At 44.9% G+C, this 20,802-nt stretch overlaps 1 protein-coding gene across 2 annotated transcripts in view; it reads left to right on the forward strand.

Annotated features, from left to right (window-relative positions):
• Positions 1 to 20,287, forward strand: part of tmtc2b (transmembrane O-mannosyltransferase targeting cadherins 2b) — an 88,462-nt gene extending 68,175 nt beyond the window's left edge. Inside the window, exons 9-12 of one of the 2 annotated variants that reach the window (XM_035641746.2) lie at positions 5,274 to 5,355; positions 7,301 to 7,415; positions 12,244 to 12,307; positions 17,649 to 20,287. In XM_035641746.2, the coding sequence (XP_035497639.2) occupies positions 5,274 to 5,355; positions 7,301 to 7,415; positions 12,244 to 12,307; positions 17,649 to 17,828 (441 nt within the window). In that variant the 3' untranslated portion in view covers positions 17,829 to 20,287. The remainder of the gene's footprint in view (positions 1 to 5,273; positions 5,356 to 7,300; positions 7,416 to 12,243; positions 12,308 to 17,648) is intronic. The other variant, XR_004794769.2, reaches the window with a different exon arrangement.
• The last annotated feature ends 515 nt before the right edge of the window (positions 20,288 to 20,802 follow it).

Here is a 20,802-nt window from a genome sequence, read left to right on the forward strand (position 1 = left end):
GTGAACTAGGTCGAGTACAAAAAAAGTTTGGTCTCCATTTTTTATCATTCAAATAGTTTGGCATTTGAGAGGATAACCTATTGTCATTAAGGAATTGTATTAACTAGAAAGTAAAATATATACAATACAATAAAAAAAAGTAAAATATACTACATACAGTCCATACTACAAAATATATCATGTTATTATTATAATTATTATTCATTCCATTGAATACAAAAATGTAGTATGAGTATAATATAGAATTATACTAGTACTCTAATTATCATTATCAGAATAATATTATTGCAGGTGTGTAGTACAAATGTGTAGTGTAATGTGCCTATGTGTCAGGGAGCAGTACTTCCTGATTAAAGATCCCGTCGTCATGTTTTTGGTCCATGCTTTTTGTTTGAAGGTCTTAAAAAGTAGCTCAAAAAGCAGCAACTTTGCAATTGCAATGTTGCCTTTATCAATAAAAAGATGAAATATCGAAAGTCTATAGAGAAACAAGCCTACATTTACCCTATTTTTATTTTTATTTATTTTTTACATCTGCAGAGATAACATCCTAACATCCAGCCGACCTGTGTTTCGGTAACCAAAGAAGCATCCGTCTGTGTCGATGGTGGCGGAAGCACTTTCCAGAGTCGCCGAGTTTACGGGGAGATGGTCGTGTGGCCGGGTCATGCAAGTCATCAATTACAGCCAGCAGCCAGATAGGCGTATTTGGAATGGAGCTGACCGAGAGCAGCCGAGCTGAAAAGAACTGTCAGGACGGAAATAAACAAATTAGAGGAAGAGTAGCACACAAGGTCAAAAGAAGGGTGGAGGCCTCCTCCTCCAGCTGACATCCCCCCTCTAATGAAAGGACGTGAATGTGTTCAGAAACCTGCAGCGGCGGGATCAGGGTTTCCACAGAAAGGCAAAGCTCTTCCTGGCTCTGTCCCTTTTCATTTCCCTTATGGAAAACAGAGTCTTTTTCAAGTTTCTTTTGCTTTTCATTTGTACTCTTTCCAAAAATTACGAATTTGTGTGTAGCACAAGTGACTTATATCGAGGAATTTTACTGACACATCAATTACCTAAACGTTTGCAAAAGATTTCCAACATCTTTAAAAAGCACTTTTTTTGTATGAATGATTAGTTTCACATTTTGAAATACTTCGGATATGCTTTTCAAGAATTAGATGAGAAGTTTGATACCACTTTCATATTTGTAGAATATAATATAGCTGATTAGCTTAGCATGGCTTAACATTATCTTAGCATATCTTGGCATAGTGCATGGACTGAAAACATAAACACATTCTTGCCAAGAATTAGGCGAAAAGTTTGATACCACTTTCATATTCGTGTGGTATATATGACGCTACTGCCTGGAGGTGATTATCTTAGCAAATCTTAGCATAGCACATGGACTGAAAACGGCTAGCGTTTTTTGTATCAATGATTAGTTTCACTTCTTTTTTTTTTGAGGGGGGGAGCATATTCCTGCCAAGAATTAGACAAGAAGTTTGATACCAATTTCATATTTGTAGGGTAAATATGAGGCTTCGTCCTAAGCTGATTAGCTTAGCATAGCACATGCATTATCTTGGCATTGTAATTAACATGTAATGTGTCACTAGTTTAATCCAAAAACCAAAGTGTAAAAAAGGTGACCTAGCAATAATGTGCAGAGGCAGGCAAAATGTTCTCCCCCTCTCTCCAGCTCTTTTTAGCTCTTGTGCTTTCTGGCAGTGCTATAACAACATAATACTATAATAATACTATATCATAATGCTATAATACTATGATAATACTAAAACATTAGTGAAGTGGATCATTGTGTGTCTAAATTAAATTGAGCGCCTGAACCACACCAGATTGATTTTCCCATCTGCGCTGAGCGACGGTCGGCTGAAATTATAGCTCAGCTGACGGTACAGATAAAAGTCATTTGTTGCGCTGACGTGAATTCCTCTCTGACAGAATCCACACCGAGAAATTATCTGAAACCCGACCGCTGTCAGCGAGAACAGAGCAGGGGAAGAACAAAGTTCTCCAGAGGAGAGTGTTAAGACTTGGTCGAAAGGACACGGGGAAGAATTCATTGGGCCGTGAAGAGATACCCGTTTTATTTAAGAGAGTGTTATTGATTTTGGAGGAAAGTTGGAGTTCGAACTTTCTCTCAGGGATGATTCTCTGTAGATCTCTGACCATGATGGATGGTGGAGGTGTTTCCAGGCCCTTGTGACCCCGGGTGCAAATAATACCATCAGAGAAGTTGTTTAGACAGTCGCCTCTTTAGCCTCGAATAAAACTTTTGAAAAGCGCGGATTGTTTTTTTCTTTTTCGTTTCCTGGAATGTTTGAGATAGCTTTTACCCATGAATCCGAGTCGGGGGAATGTTTTTCTTCCTCTGTTGTGGCTGTGTCCCTTGTGCCTGATGACAACAGCATTTAGGCATGATCAAAACCAGTGCAGGAAGTCAACCTACCCGCCAGCCAGCCCCCGCCTCTGTCATCCCCTACCTCCGCACTCCCTGTGGCACAACCGTGAGTGATGAAGATGCTTCAGATACTGTCTTGGGGGCGGGGGGGGGGGGGGGGGGGGGGCGGGGGGGGGTTGAGGGTTCAGATCCCTGCGGGAGAGGTGGAGAGGCTGCAAGATAAGGCTTGTCGGCGGGGTCGGCGAGGGGTGAGAGGACGACGGTGGAGCCGAGGTGGTAGCCGAGGCGATGGGAGCAAAGGGTTGCTGTGATTTGTGAACGAGGGGAGGACAAAATAGGAGAGGAAGGGAAAGTGAATCATACAGATCAGTATCACCCCCCCCCACTGCGCTGACCCCTCCACGTCTCCGCTGACACCGTGGGGAGGCAGGATGTCCTCCCCGGCTCTCCGCGCGCACCACGGCTCCGAGGAACGACACGCCCGCTGTGATGCTTGTGGCGCTCAGTCATCCACTTGTCATTTCCTTCGGCTAATCGGTTGCAGGTTTCGTTCGAAATATCCCCAGCACCTACAGAGCCAGAGCTACATCTGCAGTTTATCCGACGTGATCGGGAGATTTGAGGTGCGAGGCACGCACCAGTGAAGCCCAGCGACTAAAGGGAGGATATTGTATTCCACACACAATGATGTGGCCAGAAGGAGTGGATATTGTTATTAGCCAATAAAAGGGTAGTGTTGAACACTTTGGTGTCCACCTCCCCAAACTTTTAAGCTCGTGGCCTCGAGGTGTTTTGAATTCAACCAAGTGTTGTCATGTCATGAAATGTGGAAAGGGAGTGACAGCAAACACGCAGAATGCTGCTTCCATTGATCCTCATCTTTGCCTTGCGTTAACACTCATGTCACACATGCAGGAGTTACAATGTTTTGACCGTATATGACTCTCCGCTTTGCAACGTTGAAATCCTGGGTTGCATACAAAACAAGCATGCACAGGGTTAGAAACTAGCTCAAGACTGTAAAGTTCTGCACAGGCCTCAACCTGAGACCTGAAGACCAAACCCAGCTCAACCTGATGGTGTGCTGCCAAACTTAAGGCCCAACCTGCATCCTGAGCAGATCTTTTTCATATATTTCTTTTGTTTTCCCCCAAGACTGTTACCTTGCCAGGCATGTCCAACACGAAGGCTATATACTCTGGCGTTTTTCCCTCTTCCCACAGGGCAATACACAATTCATATGGATGCAGAAGATTTACACTTTCAGAGAGAGAGAGAGAGAGAAAAACTTTAGATCCCAAGCCCAAAAAATTCCCTGAACAAATTCATGTTTAATAAAGGATAACATGATAATTTCTCTCTTGCCATTTTCCAGTTTCAGAGCAACAATGAAGAAATATATAAAGTAGTGTAACAAATTATCTGTCCAGGGACTAATGACAACTGCAGTTTCTAACATTTAATGAGAATTGATTACCTTACTTTTCCAACTCCTTCCCATTGAACTTACTGGGAGCATGTTCTCCATTAACACACTTACACCTGTCATAATCCAAATCCTGCATCCACTCACGACTGATTTCAGAGTGTGAACACTTAATTCTGAGGTTTAACAAACAAACGCAGACCTCTTCTATTATAAAAAAAACAGCTGGGGCCTTAAAAACATGCTTTCCTCCATCTGTGAATTATTCGAATATATAAACACACTGGCGATGATGCGTTTCACACTTGGAACTATGAAAGCGCGACTTGGAATGCCGACGGCTATATTAAACATTTACTTAACGCAGGCTTTTATTTTCCACAGCATCAAGGGAAACCTCACCCGTATGTTTACGTTAGAAAATGATGTATGTGTTGAATCTACGGCTGAATATGTATACGCTTGACTAAGTGTACAGTCATTAACAGTAGACTGCACTGATTGGATTTGTCCATTATGTATTTCATCCTCCATCTTTTCTGAAGCTTCAGCATTTTATATCACTGGCTTTATACAACTCCAATTTAACATTATGCATAATTCATTTAAAGGCATCCGTCCTTTAGAGTGAAAACATTAATGGACGAGTGCACGCTGGTTAATTGTTGATCAGACGGCATCTGGTGCCCGAATCAGAGCGAGGAATGTTTGTTTTTTTCAACGTCCCAGCGGGCACTTCTATTGGCCAGCTGCTCTGTTCCGTGTGAGCTCTGATTGGTTACATGTCACTGTTACAAGGACCTGAGGGGGAGCGCTTTGGGGGTCCACAGGGGCTTCAGCGATGCTCCTCTTCGTCACGCTATATACGCCCAAGTTCCCAGTATGGATTCTTTCATCACTCTAAAAACACCACTGTACGCACATACTGTACACATACCCCAGTGTGTGTGTGTGTGTGTGTGTTTGTGCAGCTAAAGATCCCGACGCAGACACATGAGCCTCTCTCTGTCTCTTTCCTTCTCCTCGCCTCCCCGCTCCATTTCCCCTCCACCGCTCTCTGTCTTGTTTCACAGCGGTCGGGCCACACACGCCGGCGATCTGCGGTCGTGCGCTGGAAGTGTTATTTGCACAAGATAAAAAGTGTGTAATGAATAAGCCTCTTGCCCCCGTCTGGTCCATCGCTGCCAAGCATGACGGTGTGTACTGTCTTGACGGGGACGGACACACGAGCTCGAAAAGAATAACACCCGCCGGCCCATGTGTTTCGTGTCTATTTGTTAAGATTTATTGTTAAAAGTGGGTCTGCGGCTTGGAGAGGGACACTAGGTATACACAGAGGTATTTTTCGGCTGAGTGTGGTGTTTTTTGTACCGAGTTTGTTCTGGGGGAGCAGTCGGAACAGTAATGACACCGTGTTCGATCTGTTTCTCTCAGGGGCAGAAAACGGAAGCCGAGAGGTACTTTCTGAAGGCCATCCAACTGGATCCCACAAAAGGCAACTGCTACATGCACTATGGTAAGCACGGATTTGTATTTTCTCTTTGTAAATTTGTCAATTTGACGGATCCCAAGTCTCACACAAAGGCAGGAACTTCGCTCACCTTGTCATGTTGTTTGGACAACAGCGTGTTTTCTGACCCTGTTGCCATCTCTTCCTCCAATCAGCCATGTTTGTCAGTCCGTACGTGGTCAGCGGGGGAGTCGCGAGAAGCAACGGTGGTTTCCTCGGATTGTTCTCTTTGGTTTTGTTTGAAGTATGGAACGTGACAGTTTCGGCATCTCTCTCTCTCGTCCTATGTCATTTCCGTGTGACTCGCACACGACCTCAGGTTGCTGCAGGGAACTCTTGGATTTATATACCGTTTCAGTCGGATCGAGTTTTTGGATAATCTGACAAATGAATTACTTCCAGGCTTGTCCGTCTGAAACAGAATTTTATGATGAACCAATGTGTTCGCTCGCTGTCATCGCACCAGCCTGCGCCTGACATTTAAAGCGATCGATGAATCGGGTTAATGGTGAATTTTGTGCATTTTGTTGGAGGACTGTCTCTCTGAAGTTGTCGCCTTTTTAAAGGTTAAGACATCAGTTAATGAGGAGATAAACTGTATTGATCCACACAAAGTCAGTGTTGTTGCATAGGAAAAGAATAGGACGTGCAGAAACGTGAATTAACAATAAATTGGAAATTAAGAAAAAATGATACAACAAGCATAGAATGTGAAATTCTTTGGGCTCAGACTCAAACATGCATGTATCCATTTTTTAGTTTACAACTTCATATATTTACAGTTGAGCACAACAGCTTTGCAGCTGAATATGAATTATTTCAAATAGAATATAAAAGAGAGGCATTGAATGTAAATTGTAAGTTGCAGGGTATCTGGCCTTGGAAAGTATTTTAAAAAGTCTGAAATTTAATTTACATTTTAAATATTGCATCTTGGCCAAGTCTACCACTTTACGGGTCCAGGTCACATTAATTTAAGGACAAATAATCCCTATTGTTTTTCTACCTTTATTTGTACTTTTGGCGACATACCTGTTAACAGGTTTTCATTTGAATTCAGTGTGGTTTTGAAAAAGTTTTGGAAAAATCTCAGATTTAATCTAATTTCCCAAATTTTATTTTGTGAGCCCTCTTGAAACCCCTGGCCTAAGGTCTGTTTTCAAAGATTCAGTATTCAGTATTCAGCTCCACGATGAGCGTGGCCTTGTTGTGTCACAGTCCTTACACTCATGTCCCCTTTGAGAAATCTCTTTTATTTTCGAAAATAAGAGAGCACTCCTCGGGTGTTTAATGATGCAGGGGCTGTCTTTTCTATATCAACCATAGATTTCGCTCCATAACTGCAGAGGTGTTTCGTAACCCGGGGCTACTTCACACTCGGTCTGAAGTCTCATTTCAGGTCCGCCTCTCCACCTCAGGCCTGTACCAACAGCTTCAGTTTCATCCACAGTTATTAAGGAAAATATGCTTAGGTCCACTTGGTGGTTTAGCATCCTGGTACAGCAGCGGGGCTAACCAAAGTCAACAGGGTATTACTTTCTCTCTCTCTCTAAACCCGTACCTTTGCAAAGGGGGTCCACCCTCGCTTCCCCCGGCCCTGTCAGGCTTCCTTAATCCCATCTCATTACGTGGGTCCGCAAGAGTTCATGGCAAAAAGCAGACCACACCCGTAATAAGTTCGCGAAAACCTCCTGCGAGAATCATGTTCATCTTAAAGAAATAGATCAATCAGGGTCAGCTAATCGGAACAAATGGGTCTGAGAGATGGCCAGAGAGCGATGGTATGCTGCACTCGTAGATAGTGTTTCAGCGTATTATTTCAGGGGCAGACCGGGGCTGCCGCTCCACCTGGGCCAAAGGCAACACTCGGAGGCCGCGTATCCCTCGGTGCCTCTTTGGGGGAAGCCTCAGCAATTTTGACCGTGGTGCTGCTCCTCTCCTCCCCTGCCAGGTCAGTTTTTGTTGGAAGAGTCGCGGCTGCTGGAGGCGGCGGAGATGGCGGAGAAGGCCGCGCGCCTCGACAGCGGGGAGTTTGATGTGGTCTTCAGCGCGGCCCATATGCTCAGGTGAGTGTTGAGGTTGGAATTCATCTTTCTTCTTTTTTTTTAAACATACGATGGTTTTCATAGGCCGAGCGAATACACACTTGGGCAGCGGTTTTTCCAAGGCCGAGTAGAGAGGAGGTTGCGTATGAGAGAGGGAGGTCTGCTTGTCTGCACGGTTTATCCAGGGGCTTACACTTCTCCTCAGCCGGCGTGATTTACTTGGCTGTACTTTGTAATCCTCTTCCCTCGCCGCAGTGCCAGCCTGTGAGAGCTGCTGGTTTGTCTTCGTGTGCTTTGCAGTGATGTATCTTTATATGCTCCCTCTCTCTCTCACTCACTGCTTCTCTGCTGTTGCTGGCTCCTGTTTTTTAAAATCTGCTTCCAAAACAGAGCAGGCATTCGGCTGATGAGTCTGAGCAGCGCGGCTTTAGCGGCTCACAAGCTGTTGTGTTTTTCTCCACGCGAGCCATGAATGGGGGGGGATTTGTAAATACACTTGCGTGCCAACTTTACAGCGCGCTGCTCCCACTGACTGAATAAAGCTGCACAATTACAATTACCCATTACAGTTTCCTTATTTAAACTCATCCCGGGCAGCTCGGGGGCTTTTGCATTAAAATCACCGCGGCCACGCTGAAGGTATGTAGAGTTCTTTAACTTCATCACGGGCGTAGCACTGGGGGGAGAAAGGGGACAGACTACCCAGGGCCTGAAGGTGGGGGGGGTGGCCTGGACAGCCTGGACTTAAAAGGTTTTTTTTGTGTGTAATAAATGTTTTCTAAGTAATTTGTGTCATAACATGAATTAAAAATTGGTTGAGAGACTAAACTATGTATTTCCAAAGTTTCTCTGAGGGCCCTCTCACTTCTTAAAAAAGCTAATCTACTAATCTAAAAGATAATCTACTGACCGGTGACTTCGTCTGACTTTGTGTTCCCTCAAGAAACTAAAGTCTGGGTCCCAGAAGAGAAAAGAGAGAAAAAGAGATTAAAAAAAAACAAACCAGAGGAAAACAACTGTAATTTAATTTCTTTCAAAAGAAATGAAGCAACAGTGAGCTAGGAGCTTTCAAAAGAAAGGTGAGCTAGCTATTAGCAAACTCCTACCAACGGCAACAAGCAGGTAGTACAAGTTACAGTTAGCTAGCTAGCTAGCAAAAGCGGCTGTGTCGAGCTAGTTAGCTAACGGTAACTTTTACTACCTGAATACAGTGGGAGTTAGCTAGTTACTATGAGAACACTCACACAGTATCATAAATTAATCTGCATCATAGCCGCGGGGGGCCCCACAGACACTGCTTATGTGTAGGCCCCAGGATTTGGTGGTACACCCTTGAACACCATTACATGCCTTGGATTACCAGTTTGATCAAGCGGCCTAAGAGCAGCATGGCTACACAGCTCTTATGTGAGATTCCTACTCCATGCAGCTGCTTTATGCATATAGCTCCCCCCCCCCCCCCCCCCCCCCCCCCCCCCAACCCAACTGTGATCGTGCAGAGGCTCCATCACCCACAGCTTTCAGTGCTGAGAGCCTCTTCCAGGGTCCGGACCCCTGGCAGCTAAAGAGAGCGTCAAGCGGCGCTCGGGGGCTGAACTTCTTTTCCCGGCTGCTTGGCACGGGGTCCCACTCTTCCACAGCTCATGTTCTTTATGTTGTTTGTCTTGGACGCAGACACGGAAAGGCCCTCGGTTGGTGGGGACACAAGTGGATCTACATGGGGCGGGGGGGTTAAAAGGAGGGACAGAAGCTCTCAGATGTGCAAATGTCTTTTTATTGCTCTCTTGAGCCCGTTGCATTTTGATTACTTTGCTCCCAAATAATTTTCCTTCTGCCTCCTTTGAACAATGTTTATGACTTTTTTAAAAAAAAAACGAGTTCTGGTTTACAGTGTGAATGTAGGACTGAGCAGGAAAAGCCGTTAATGAAATGGCCAGTGGGAATAGGCGCATACTTCCCATTTCATGTGAAAAATTACGCTGTGACATCAAATCAACACACAATCTGCAACTCTACAAGACACACACACACTCAGTATGAGCACTCATAGTTTGGCTCATGGTTTCCCCATCCAAAACCACACATGTCCTATATAAAATCCTTTAATACACCATATCAGAAAGATTTGAATATTCCCAGCGTGTCACGATGTTAGTTATGCCAATTTGTGCATATTTGAAGTGTGTAAATTGGTTTGACTCGATAACCTTATTATGATTATAACAAGAGGAACTGATAGTAGGTTACATGAGGTGCACTGCACATTCAGGATTACCCTAAGGGAAGATGTTCAGTGTTGCGTTTCCAACAGAGACGATCTTACACGAAAAAGAAGAATGTAATTCGGTGCTTGAGACAAATGGGTCGACCGCGGGGTTTCAGCACAGATGTCTGGCCGCCGCGGCAAATGCTATTTGTTCGTTCAGTCATTAGTATCCAGCGGTGTCACACAGCAGCACTGTCACCGCCGTGACTTGTGCACGTCCGTGGTAAATGAAGCATCTCCATACAACAAGATGTTGCTGTAAGAACAGATCAGTGGTTTGAGTTGTTAAAATGAAATATGGTCATGAATTTGTCTTCCTGGGGTCTTGTTTTTTCCCCGTTCCTGCTCCCCATTCCCTGACTCTTCCTCGGGTTTAAAACCCAGGCAGCAGTTTACATACTTTGCCTCCATTGTCCTCTGCACCCTCACAACCCACAGACAACCCCAGGGAGTTTCTGCTGCCCCTTTTTGGTCACGGCGTGGCCAGCGCTCACCAGTTCGACCTCTGATGATGTGTTTATAAATGCGATAATGATATTATAGAGTGAGATTGGTGCATTTTCTTTCCTCAGAGGAGTACTGTGCTTTTCTATATATTACGCTGGCAAACAAACATATGTTTTGTGGGCTGCACTTAAAAAACCCACATTTATAGTCCCCGGACAAATTCGGCAACTGGAGTTCGGTGGCTGGACCTCCGCTGGAATGTGCAACGCTCCTTTTTAAACGGGGCTGGAAACATTCAGCTGTGCTAAAGATAAAAAAATAAACGGTATAGTTGCATCTGAAGTGTATCTGACGTATGTTGGTGGATAAAATGTATGTTTGAGATCGAAATTATGTTTTTTTAAGTCATGTTATAGGGTCATTGCATCCAGGTAAGGCAATGATGGACTGTTTTCCTATTATGTCACAGGTTATAGCTAACTAAAGCTGTTTTCAGTCATGAACTCATTGACTCCCAGTCCTGAGTTTAGGGCTGCAACTAACGATCATTGTCATAATTGAATAATCTGTTGATTATTTTGTATCGATTAATCGATTAGTTGTTTGGTCCTTAAAATTTCGTAAAATGGTGAAAAATGCTGATCGTGTTTCCCCAAAACCTCAAGATGATGTTTTGTTTTGACCACACGCCAAAGATCTTTAGTTAACTGTCATAGAGGAGCAAAAAAACCAGAAAGTATTGACATTTAAGAAGGTGAAATCAATTTGTTTTATAATTTTTTTTACAAGTCGATTATCAAAAACAAGTTGGCGATTCATTTAGTAATCAGTTACTTATCGGTTAACTGTTGCAGCTCTACCGAAGTTCACACATGCAGAACTCAACAGTAGATTTTCCCAGTCAGACGAGTTCAAAACAGCAGGAACATTTCGGGTACATTCAGGTCAAAGGTTCACGCAGTCTTCCAGAGATTCCCCTCCTGTAGTCTCACATGGGCTCGCTCTGACATTTTTCCGGAAATATTTTACCAGGGGGCCGGCAGGAAAAAGTTCAGGAAAAAGTCTGGACTTAAGTGCACGTCTGAGAGCAGCTTAGATACTAAACAGGGTATTCTCTATTCATTGATCAGCGAGGAAGCATTGGGAACACGTACATACTATTTGTGTACTCAGGGCTGCTGACCTGGTAATCCTCACGTAAAAAAGCTTTTTCCTTTTATCTGAAACCATACGGATGATGATTCCGTAACAGACTGCGACAGGACGAAATGAAACCCGTTCTCCTACGGGCCCCTCCCCCGCGCTTCCATTGATCTTTTACGACCTGAGGGGGGCTCCACGGGGCAGCCGTCAGCGACGCCGTCCTTGACTTCGTCAAAGTTTTTGTTTGTAATGAGCCGATTGTTACCATCGGTGACAATGAGCCTGCAGCTGTGGAGCGTGGAGGTGATTTCTCAGATACCAGAGGGTTAATAACAGGAGAGGCCCCACTGACACAGGAGCCACAGATTTGTGTAGAAGTAGCAGCACTGGATTTTGTGAAGGAGGATACGAAGCATAATGTGGGACATTTCTGTCTCGACTGCAGGTTTTATGTCCTCGGGAACAAAGTAGTCCTGTTTCCAGGGACTCATGCCGACAAGCCATCTGCCCCAAAAATCCTTTTTGTGGTAGTGCGGCATACGCAGCCTATTTTTGGGTGCACGGAGCATAAATGATTTTGTGCCTCCATACTGTTTTCGCATCAGTTGCAGAATCTCCCCAGTATGTCAAACCACACTTTACCCCATTAGCTGAACAGAAGTGTACGTCGCATATCTCTCGGTTTTTTGTCGATGAGTTTCCTTCAAGTGCCCAATAAACCAAATGTCCCGACCACGAGGTTCAATTAGAACAGAGAGAGTTTTGCAGTTGCACGGTCAGCACAGATGTTATCGAAAGAGAAAGGTGCAATCGAACGAGAGAGCTGCAGGCGACCGGATCGGCTTTTTCTCATCCCTCATGCCGTTTCCCCTCACGCTATTTTCTCGGTGACCCCTGAGCGCCAGTAAACACGCCGGGTTCAAGGCCTCATGCTAAGCCAGGAGCGATAAAGATGAGTAACGATCGCCTCTCTCTCTGTTTTCCCCTTCGCAGACAGGCCAGCCTGAATGAGGCGGCCGAGCGGTACTACGGACAAGCGGCGAGCCTGAGACCCAACGTGAGTACAACCATCGACGGGCTAATCACCCACATCACTGTTTACCCTGATGTGCAATCACAGTCTGTTTGTCCCGGCCCCCGGGCCGCCTCCTCACAACGGCCCCCATTGTCAGTGGATCTCTGGATTTGACTAAGTTCAGAGGTTTGTTTGTGCGCCATCCGTCATCAACTTCAAAGCTGAAGCCAGGGGAAACTTAATTGGAAAGGATAATGATAACAACACTCGTGTCAGAGGACTTTGACGTCTCTGAAATGAATGGGGGTCCGGCCTGTGAGGGGTCAGCTCGTCGTGAGCGAGGGCCGCAGAGGGAGCAAAGTAAATGTGTTTGGCGTCTGGTCGCCCTGTTTGTTCCTGTGCCTTGATTAGAGAGAAAATCAGGATCTATGATCATAATATATCTGTGTGACAGTGTTATACAAACAATAAAGTTTGGTTCTGCAAGCACACAGACATTTGGTATGATATATACAAACAATGACAAACGAAAATGAAAAAAAGAAACTTGAGTAAAACAAAAGGATACAATTTTCAATTCCCACAGAAACCATGGAGTTGAGCTCCTGTCCCCTTTGTAATTCCCACTGTTGATCTAATTCTTAACATCTAATTAAACCCAGATGGGAGATAAGGAAAATATTTTGTTTCTAATTGCGCCGGTTCAAACACGCACACATAAATAATGTAGGAGGACAACTGTGGGAATACAGTATGTCCGTGAGTTAAATTTTGAAGAAGTGGAACAGACTCACTGCTCACTCTCCGTTTACAGGCGTTGGGAGATTCGGGAATCCTCAAAGGAACCGTGTGGAGTTTTGACGTAGTGTGGGACGACTCAGTCGTAGGAAAATGAAGCTGAGCTCGGGGAAACATAAGAAACCAAGACTGTCCCTTTGAAAAACAATCACTTCAAGGTGCTGCTCATTTTCTGCCGTCTGACGGGCCGCTGTGACCCCTTCATGATGTTTCACACGCAAATGAACGACACTAGAAAACACATATGTTCCCAACAGACGACCATCGCAAGAGGTGTTGACGGGAAAACTTGTACTTCTAACAAAGTTATTTGTGAATATGGTGAAAACATCTTTTGGTGTAGGCAGCCTGCAATGGAATTAAACACAGTGGAGTCCCAAATCCAGTTCTCTTAATCCATCCATGATGCACATGATGACAATTGGATTTCGAGTGAACAAGACAAGTCGGGACATTTCTGACCAATGAGCCGAGGACCATTGTCTTGCCGCCCACCCCTGATAGGATATGTACAGTGAAATACACGCTGCGGATGTCTATGGTTCCCACAGATCTATTTCAGGATCACATTGGTGTAATCATCACATGTCAGTTCATTTCACATCTGTAAGGAGGAGGAATGATTTGAAAATCGAGCATCTCCATCCATCTTGTCTGCCGCCGCCCTTTGTTCTTTGCGACGCGACTCGACTTTAGCCGTGTACCCTGTCCGTCTTCATTTGTCACCTCGTGCTTAACTGCTGGCTCGACTCTTCCCTGGTGTTTCACATTAAGCACATGTGTCTGCCTTGCTCCGGGTAAAAAAGGGGACAATTCCCCTCCATTCAAGGGATTGAGTCCTTTAGTCCCACAGTCCCCTCTATCTAGACCAGCTAAGTCCCATCGGATGCTCGGTTTGCTTCGGTTGCTCCCCGCACCCCGTGACATCTGTCCCTTTGAAAAGCTCCGTGAAGGTATGATTTACTTCAAATGGCTTTCTGGAGTCCTTATGGCCAGGTCATTCCCCCAGATCGAGGCCAATTCAACTCTGGCAGGCTTTAATAGCGTACGTTGCTTCACGGTCCGGGCTAATATGCGCCACATCTGGCCCTGCCTCTGCAGCTACATGCCAGTTTTGGGAAGGGTAGGGAAGCGGAGAGGTTACAGAGCAGCAGGAAATGAGAAGGGGGGGGGGCTTTTTGGGAACAAGGGAACATTTTGCAGAGTGTTGCAAAGTGTCACCAAGGGCAAAGAAGAATGCAGGAATAAGGGGATAAATCTTAAAAAGTCTCGGCTCTGTGAAATCAGGGTGGAAATGCTTGGGTGAGCAAAGGTTCGGAAACTGAACTCGGAGATAAGTTCTGCATGGGCGGAGGGACTGATCCCTTAAGCTTCGGTTGCGGCTCCGCTGAGAGGAAAACCAGGAGTCACTTGATTTCCCTTCTGCTGAGCGCTTCATGTGTCATGTCACTCATTAGCATCAATCCTGGGAGATCTCCGAAAGCTCGCAACACGAGCGCGACGGCCTCTGCCTGTTTTTGTCGGCGTCTCATACACGTTCCAGTTCCTTTTGTCTCCATTTGTTTTTGTTTTTAATACGTGTCTTTAAAAGTAATTCCAGAGGAGCCTTCGCATGTCTCATCCATATAAAAACCTATTCCTTTCTGGACAGTTTTGGGTTTTTTTTTTCTTTTTTTTACCCCGTCTTCGCCAACAAGCTGTGTCATTCAATTCAAACTGGAATCAGTTTTATTTGTACGATGCCAGATCTCAGCGTGAACACTCCAAAGGCACTTTCATAGTAAGGTTGCGACCTTGCAATATCATAAAGGAGAAGCCCGACTGTTCCCACAATGAGCGAGCACTTGGCAACGGTGCGGGGAATAAAACTGCAGGAAGAAAGAGCTCTAGCGGAACCAGGCTCGGGGTGGGCGGCCATCTGCCTCGACCGTTGGGATGAGAGGAGATAAACGGGGGACGGGGGGGGAACAGTTGTGCAACAGTTTGTTTTTAAGCACCGTCGGACTGGCTCAGATCTGTTCGAAGGGGAAAACGTTCAAACCATTGTTACGGCATGTGAGATCACTGTACTTGCTGTGGGCTGAAGACAAGCATGTGCGAAGCAGGGACTGTCGCTGAAACATTCCTGTGCGCATCTGCCAAAAGAAAACAAATCACCAGGCGCAGGGAAGCGCCGTCTCGAGGAGCCGAGCCAGGGGTTCTATTTGATCATTGTCAGACTCTCGCTTAAACGTCTCCAAAGATGGCATGTATTCTGAGCCGTGTCACCTCAAGAACCTGACCGACCTCTCAGAAACACCCGGACGACGAGGGACGAATACACTTCACTTCGCATAGAATCCTCACCGAAGGCGTTAACATTCATTTCCCTATAAACACCTACACCACTTGTTACTTCCTCGTCGCAGTTTCAGTATTAACGTGTCGCTCTCGATTACATCCATATGTATAAACAGTTACATTGTGGCTAGAATTTTTGAAAGTCCCTAACTCGCGAGTTGATCCCCGAGCGTTATTTTGTGGTTTGACCTTTAAATTGCCGGAGTCAAACTCAAGGTAATTTATGGCACAAACAGCCTCAGTGCTACCTCTCGACCACTAAAGTCAAAACAACTCTGGCCGCCGCGGCGAATGATAATTTAAACACATAGGGAAAGTGTAATTACACAGTATTAAGCGGGTGGGGAGTCGCGGAGCAACAGCAGCGTAGTAGTGTTGCTCCTTCCTTTTGGAAAGGAGGTGAGAAGTGTCTCCTCTTCAAGGTACACGAGGATTATCACAAAGTCTCTTTGACTTCTTTCATCTGTTTCATTCTCCCTGTGAGAAAGACAGGGCAGCGTTACAGGACGTTCCCATTGAGATTCTCACACACGGAGCATCGTTCATCCGACCTTGACTCTGGAAAAAACAGATGTTTTGAGAAAGAGCTGCGAGACGAGGGTGGAGCGGGAGCGAGCGTCACTGTGGCACGTTTGACGGGAGCTTTTAGGGTGTGCGGATCTTCTCCATGTCGAAACAAACCTGGTCAAAGCAAGATCAACGTGAGACCGCGTGAGAGTTCTCACATGAACTCACATTCATGGAAAGGGTTTTAGACTCAAATAGTGTGGTTGCTTCTCCTCGTGTTCAAAAAACAGAAATGGCATTTTTTCGAGTTTGTTAGTTCCGCTTATTAAACTCTAAATCCATTAAGTGAACTGGATCAGATGTTTTATTTATAGCCCGCACAGTTTCGGGAAGAGGGCTTTTTTTATGTGTCCTTCTATAAGCTTATATACCCTTTTATATTTTTAACTAGGCATCTTACTGTTATTGTAGAATTATTGTTGATGTGAATAATTTGTGTTTCCATGAATTTCATTTCTAGAAAAATGCTTTTTTTTTTTATTTCTCATGCTTTGTGAGAATTACTCTTGATTAGCTGATGGGCCGTGAGAAAGAAATGAAGGGCTCGGGGGTAGAGCACATTGGTAGCAAATGTCAAGATGCCACAACCATGCGCTCTTCCATGTGACAATTATGTATGAGGTAACAATAGTTATAGACGAAAAGTCTCACACACACACACACAGTCGTAAAAGCACATTATCCACCGCTTTTACCGCCAAGTGTTTTATTTGAGCATTCATTGTTTCCTAGGAATTAACAATTACGGAAATTACAATCGTCTCAGCAGCAAAACGGTAGCTCCCCCACGGGACTCGAAACCTTTTCCACACGGCAAAACTAAAACGGAGCTCAAACGGGGCCCCTATACCATCGGCCCCGGACGCCAGTGATTGCGCTGCGAACACTTACGTCGTCGTGACCCGCCCGCCCGCCCGCTGATTTTTGGCCCGTTCGGCCCCAGCAGGAATATACAGTACGTTTGAGCTGCAACCCACTTCAAAGTGGTTGCTCACTCTGACATGTGTGGCCACAGACATGACACGGGGAAACGCAGGGCGAGCGTGGTCACCGAGCTCCAAACACTCGACCGCAGCCTGGGTTGTGATCTGACAAACAGGAACCAATAGCGTGCGGCGGAGCCTCCCGCGACGACCAGGCGTGCTATTACAAGTCGGCTTCCTTAAAAAAAAGGACAATATAACAGTTTTCAGTAGAATCTACTAGAATCTACTGATGTTTTTGTTTTGGAAGAAGAATTGTAATTTTAAAGGATTTTAATCTGTTTTTTTGAGTTTAGTGTGACTCGACATTTCTTGTCAAACCGAAAAAAACCCTAAACTCCATTCTTGTTGAATTATGTACAGTGTACTACACCCTTCAAAGTATGAATAGTTATGACTCCGTTTGCATTACTCATCTCGTCCATTCATGGCCTCTGATTTGAAATTTTTCAATGAATAATTTCTTTGGTTTAAAAAGGCCGTTTGTGTGGTGAGGAAATATGTTTTATCATGTGAAGGTCATCTCAGTCTTCCTCTCAATGAGCTGAATCACTACTGTAATGTCCAATAACAGGGTCGAGTCGTGTGTGTGTGCCGCTCGTGTATTGTTGGACCAAAAGCCTTCAGCCTGTCTGAGGTGTACTGAAACCTCTGTTTGTCCAAAAAAGACTAATATCGTCTTTTCTCTTTTTCAGTATCCCGCCGCTTTGATGAACCTGGGTGCGATCCTCCACCTCAACGGGAAGCTGCAGGAAGCCGAAGCCAACTACCTCCGAGCGCTCCGGCTGAAACCCGACGACGCCATCACCCAGTCCAACCTGCGGAAGCTGTGGAACATCATGGAGAAGCAGGGCCTGAGGACCATGGGCCCCTGAAGCCCGCCTCTTCTCTCCCAGAGTACCTGCCATGTGTGTGTGTGTGTGTGTGTGCGCGCGCGTCGGGCGCACGCCAGACCTGGACGACTGGTCTGGCACTCCTTATTCCCACTCCTCCCAATCCAGGAGAAAATGGAGGAGACTCAGGCAGGAGGATGTTTGCTCAGAGAGGCCGGGGAGGACTGTGCCGCCACAGTCCTCGTGATGACTCCTGAGCCTCTGCATTGCACCTCAGGCCAGCAGCCTTTTCTCCGAAGCATTGCTCACAGTTTGGCCGGCGCGACACCGGGTTTTTTTTTTGGACTCTTCGGAACTTTCTTTTAAAGAAGTGCTCTCGTAGGAGCCATGCTTTTGTTTATGTATTTTTTTCCTCTTTTTTTTTCTAACTAGAGCACTTAAACCAGAAGCGAAACCACAGGTACACCCCCTCCCCCCGTCAACATTTGAGATGAATAACTTTTCTTGAATAAGCAAATTCTAGTTCAAAAGGGTGAAATTTGTCCCCCGAGCAGAGATAAAAGTATAAAGAGGTCTCAGAGCGACGCACTGAGGGTATTTTCCATTACAGTTTAATAATAAAGTTCTTGGTTTTCATAAAAATGTTCAATCTTGCAAATGAAGAAAACAAGATGACATGAAGAATTGGACACCGACCATCCGAAATCTCCAGTTGATATCAGTGAAACCTCGAGTCCGTCAGCAAGTCTGTGTTGTTGATTTTTTTTTTCTTTCCACATTGTCATTGGGTTTGTTTTGCTCATTACAACATACCATGATGAAGGTAGGAAGAAATGTGCAACAGTATTTGTAAACCATTTGTAGCAGATGCCCCTGACGTTTGGTGACAACTTGAAAAAAAAGGGAATTTAATTTGTTAGCCATCACAGCACAACAGTAACCTCTACACGCTCCAGACAAGAGACTGGTGGCTTTTGCCAAATATGGCACGGTATGGCAAGAACACCTAAAAAGGCAAGAGGAAGAGGGACTCCATTCACACTGTAATGCCTTATAATAAACGGTGTGGATCTACTTTAACAGTGCACAGTAGCATGCAGGTGGCATCTTCTTCTTCTTGTTTTACCACTGCAGCTTCTCGTAGTTCACGGTCAAAGACGCCACGTCACCATAGTAACTCGTTTATTGGCAACGTACAGAAGCTATAAATTAAAATCAATAAGCTACCTTCCCGTGGAAGCCACGGACGGCACGAGTGGCAGGTACGGTCGCTTCGGCCACGCCATCCCCAAACGCGCCCGCCGCTCAAAGGAACGTGTGTGTGCGTGGAGCTAAAAACAGATGAAGGAAATATTCTTCTAACCAAATACAAAAGCTATGCCGATGCACATTTTTCCATCACATTGCACGACACAGCACGTCTGAGGGAAAAAATATTTTGATGCCTATGTTTGTGTTGGAATTAAAACTAATTTCATTGTGTTTATATAAATGAATCCTAATATATATATATATATATATATATATATATATATATATATATATATTAATTATCTTTGTTGTGTATATTATACAGAAAAAACATGCAGCAAAAAAGTAGCCAGTGGAAGCTCAGACGCTGAGAAAGTTTGGTTCTGTTACATCAAGTATTTTTCCCATATTGTCAATCCTCTGTTCTCAGTCTCATTTTGTAGATATTCTGTGTAAGTAATTAACATCTGCTCGTCCGTTGTCGTCAGCACACAGTAAATGAAATGGCACTCTCTCTCTCTCTCTCTCTCTCTCTCTCTCCCTCCCTCTCTCCCTCCCAGAAGTAAGAATATGTGCAGTATTCGTGTGATCTCACAAACCTCCCGAACTATCCGTGTCCTTTAGTTTATCACGACGTAAGTTATTGCTTTGTGTTACCTCAGCGACGGAACCAGCTGGCACTGTGTTTTTGAAATGAAGGAAGTCAGCAGATATGTTGCGTATGTTTGTGGTCAAGACTGAGAAAAATCTCCAGATACGGTTAAGTGGCCCCTTGGAATACAGGAACACCTGAAAGGGAGGGCAAAAGATTGAATATATATGTGTCACTTGCAGTCAAAATGGTGTTGGCACTGTTCATTAGCGATATGTTGATTAAAATCCCGATTCACATTAATTCCCGCCCCACATCACAAAAACTCTCCATGTGCTAATTTCTCCTGTGTATATAAAGTGTTTATGAACGGACACTGATAATTGTTATTGATTGAGTGAAGATGTAAAAAAAAAGGTTCACTCTGTGTCTCTGCTCAGGGATCTCAAGCGGTCGGTCGGTTATTGCAGAAACTTGTTCACAGAGCGCTACTAAATTAAAGATTTATTTTTGAAAGTTGTTGTATTTGTATAAATTATCGAGATTTGTAGCCTTTTTTCTTCCTTTTTCTAATATAAAAATGAACAATGTGCCAGAATAGACCTTTCCTCAATGTTGCTTTTTTTTCCCACAATAAATTTATGGTGTTCTGCCTTTGTTTTGGTTCCTGTGCAGCCATATTTATCATGCAGATGTCAGATTAACTTATGTATTTCATACGCGGTTTTGACGCTCGCCACCGTTCGAAAACATAGTCCCTTCACACCCTGTAGCAACGTTCCACAGTTCCAAGAGAGATTTCCCCTTTACAACCCTGTGGGATACCAGACTTAATGGGGTGGTCTCGCACGCTGTGGAACAGGTTTTTACGGGGCATTTAAAGTCCCCCCCCCCCTGCAAATTTGCTAAATCGTGTCATAAAATCAACTGAAATGGATCTCCTCCGCTTTGATCCTCGAACAACAAAGAGCACATGTAAATATTACCACATGGGAAGGGGGTAGCACAGTGTGCACATGGCTGGGGTGTTTCAGTTCCAACCGGCCCCCACAATTCAAACCCCGCTGACAAGCGAAAAAGGCCCCTACCCCAGAACGAGGCAGTCTGCCCTGTGATGTTTCTCACATGTTTACATGAGAGGTCTGCTCCCGTGATCGCAGCGCACCACGGTGC

This window comes from Scophthalmus maximus, chromosome 7, assembly GCF_022379125.1.
Source record: "Scophthalmus maximus strain ysfricsl-2021 chromosome 7, ASM2237912v1, whole genome shotgun sequence".
Classification (NCBI taxonomy): Eukaryota; Metazoa; Chordata; class Actinopteri; order Pleuronectiformes; family Scophthalmidae; genus Scophthalmus; species Scophthalmus maximus.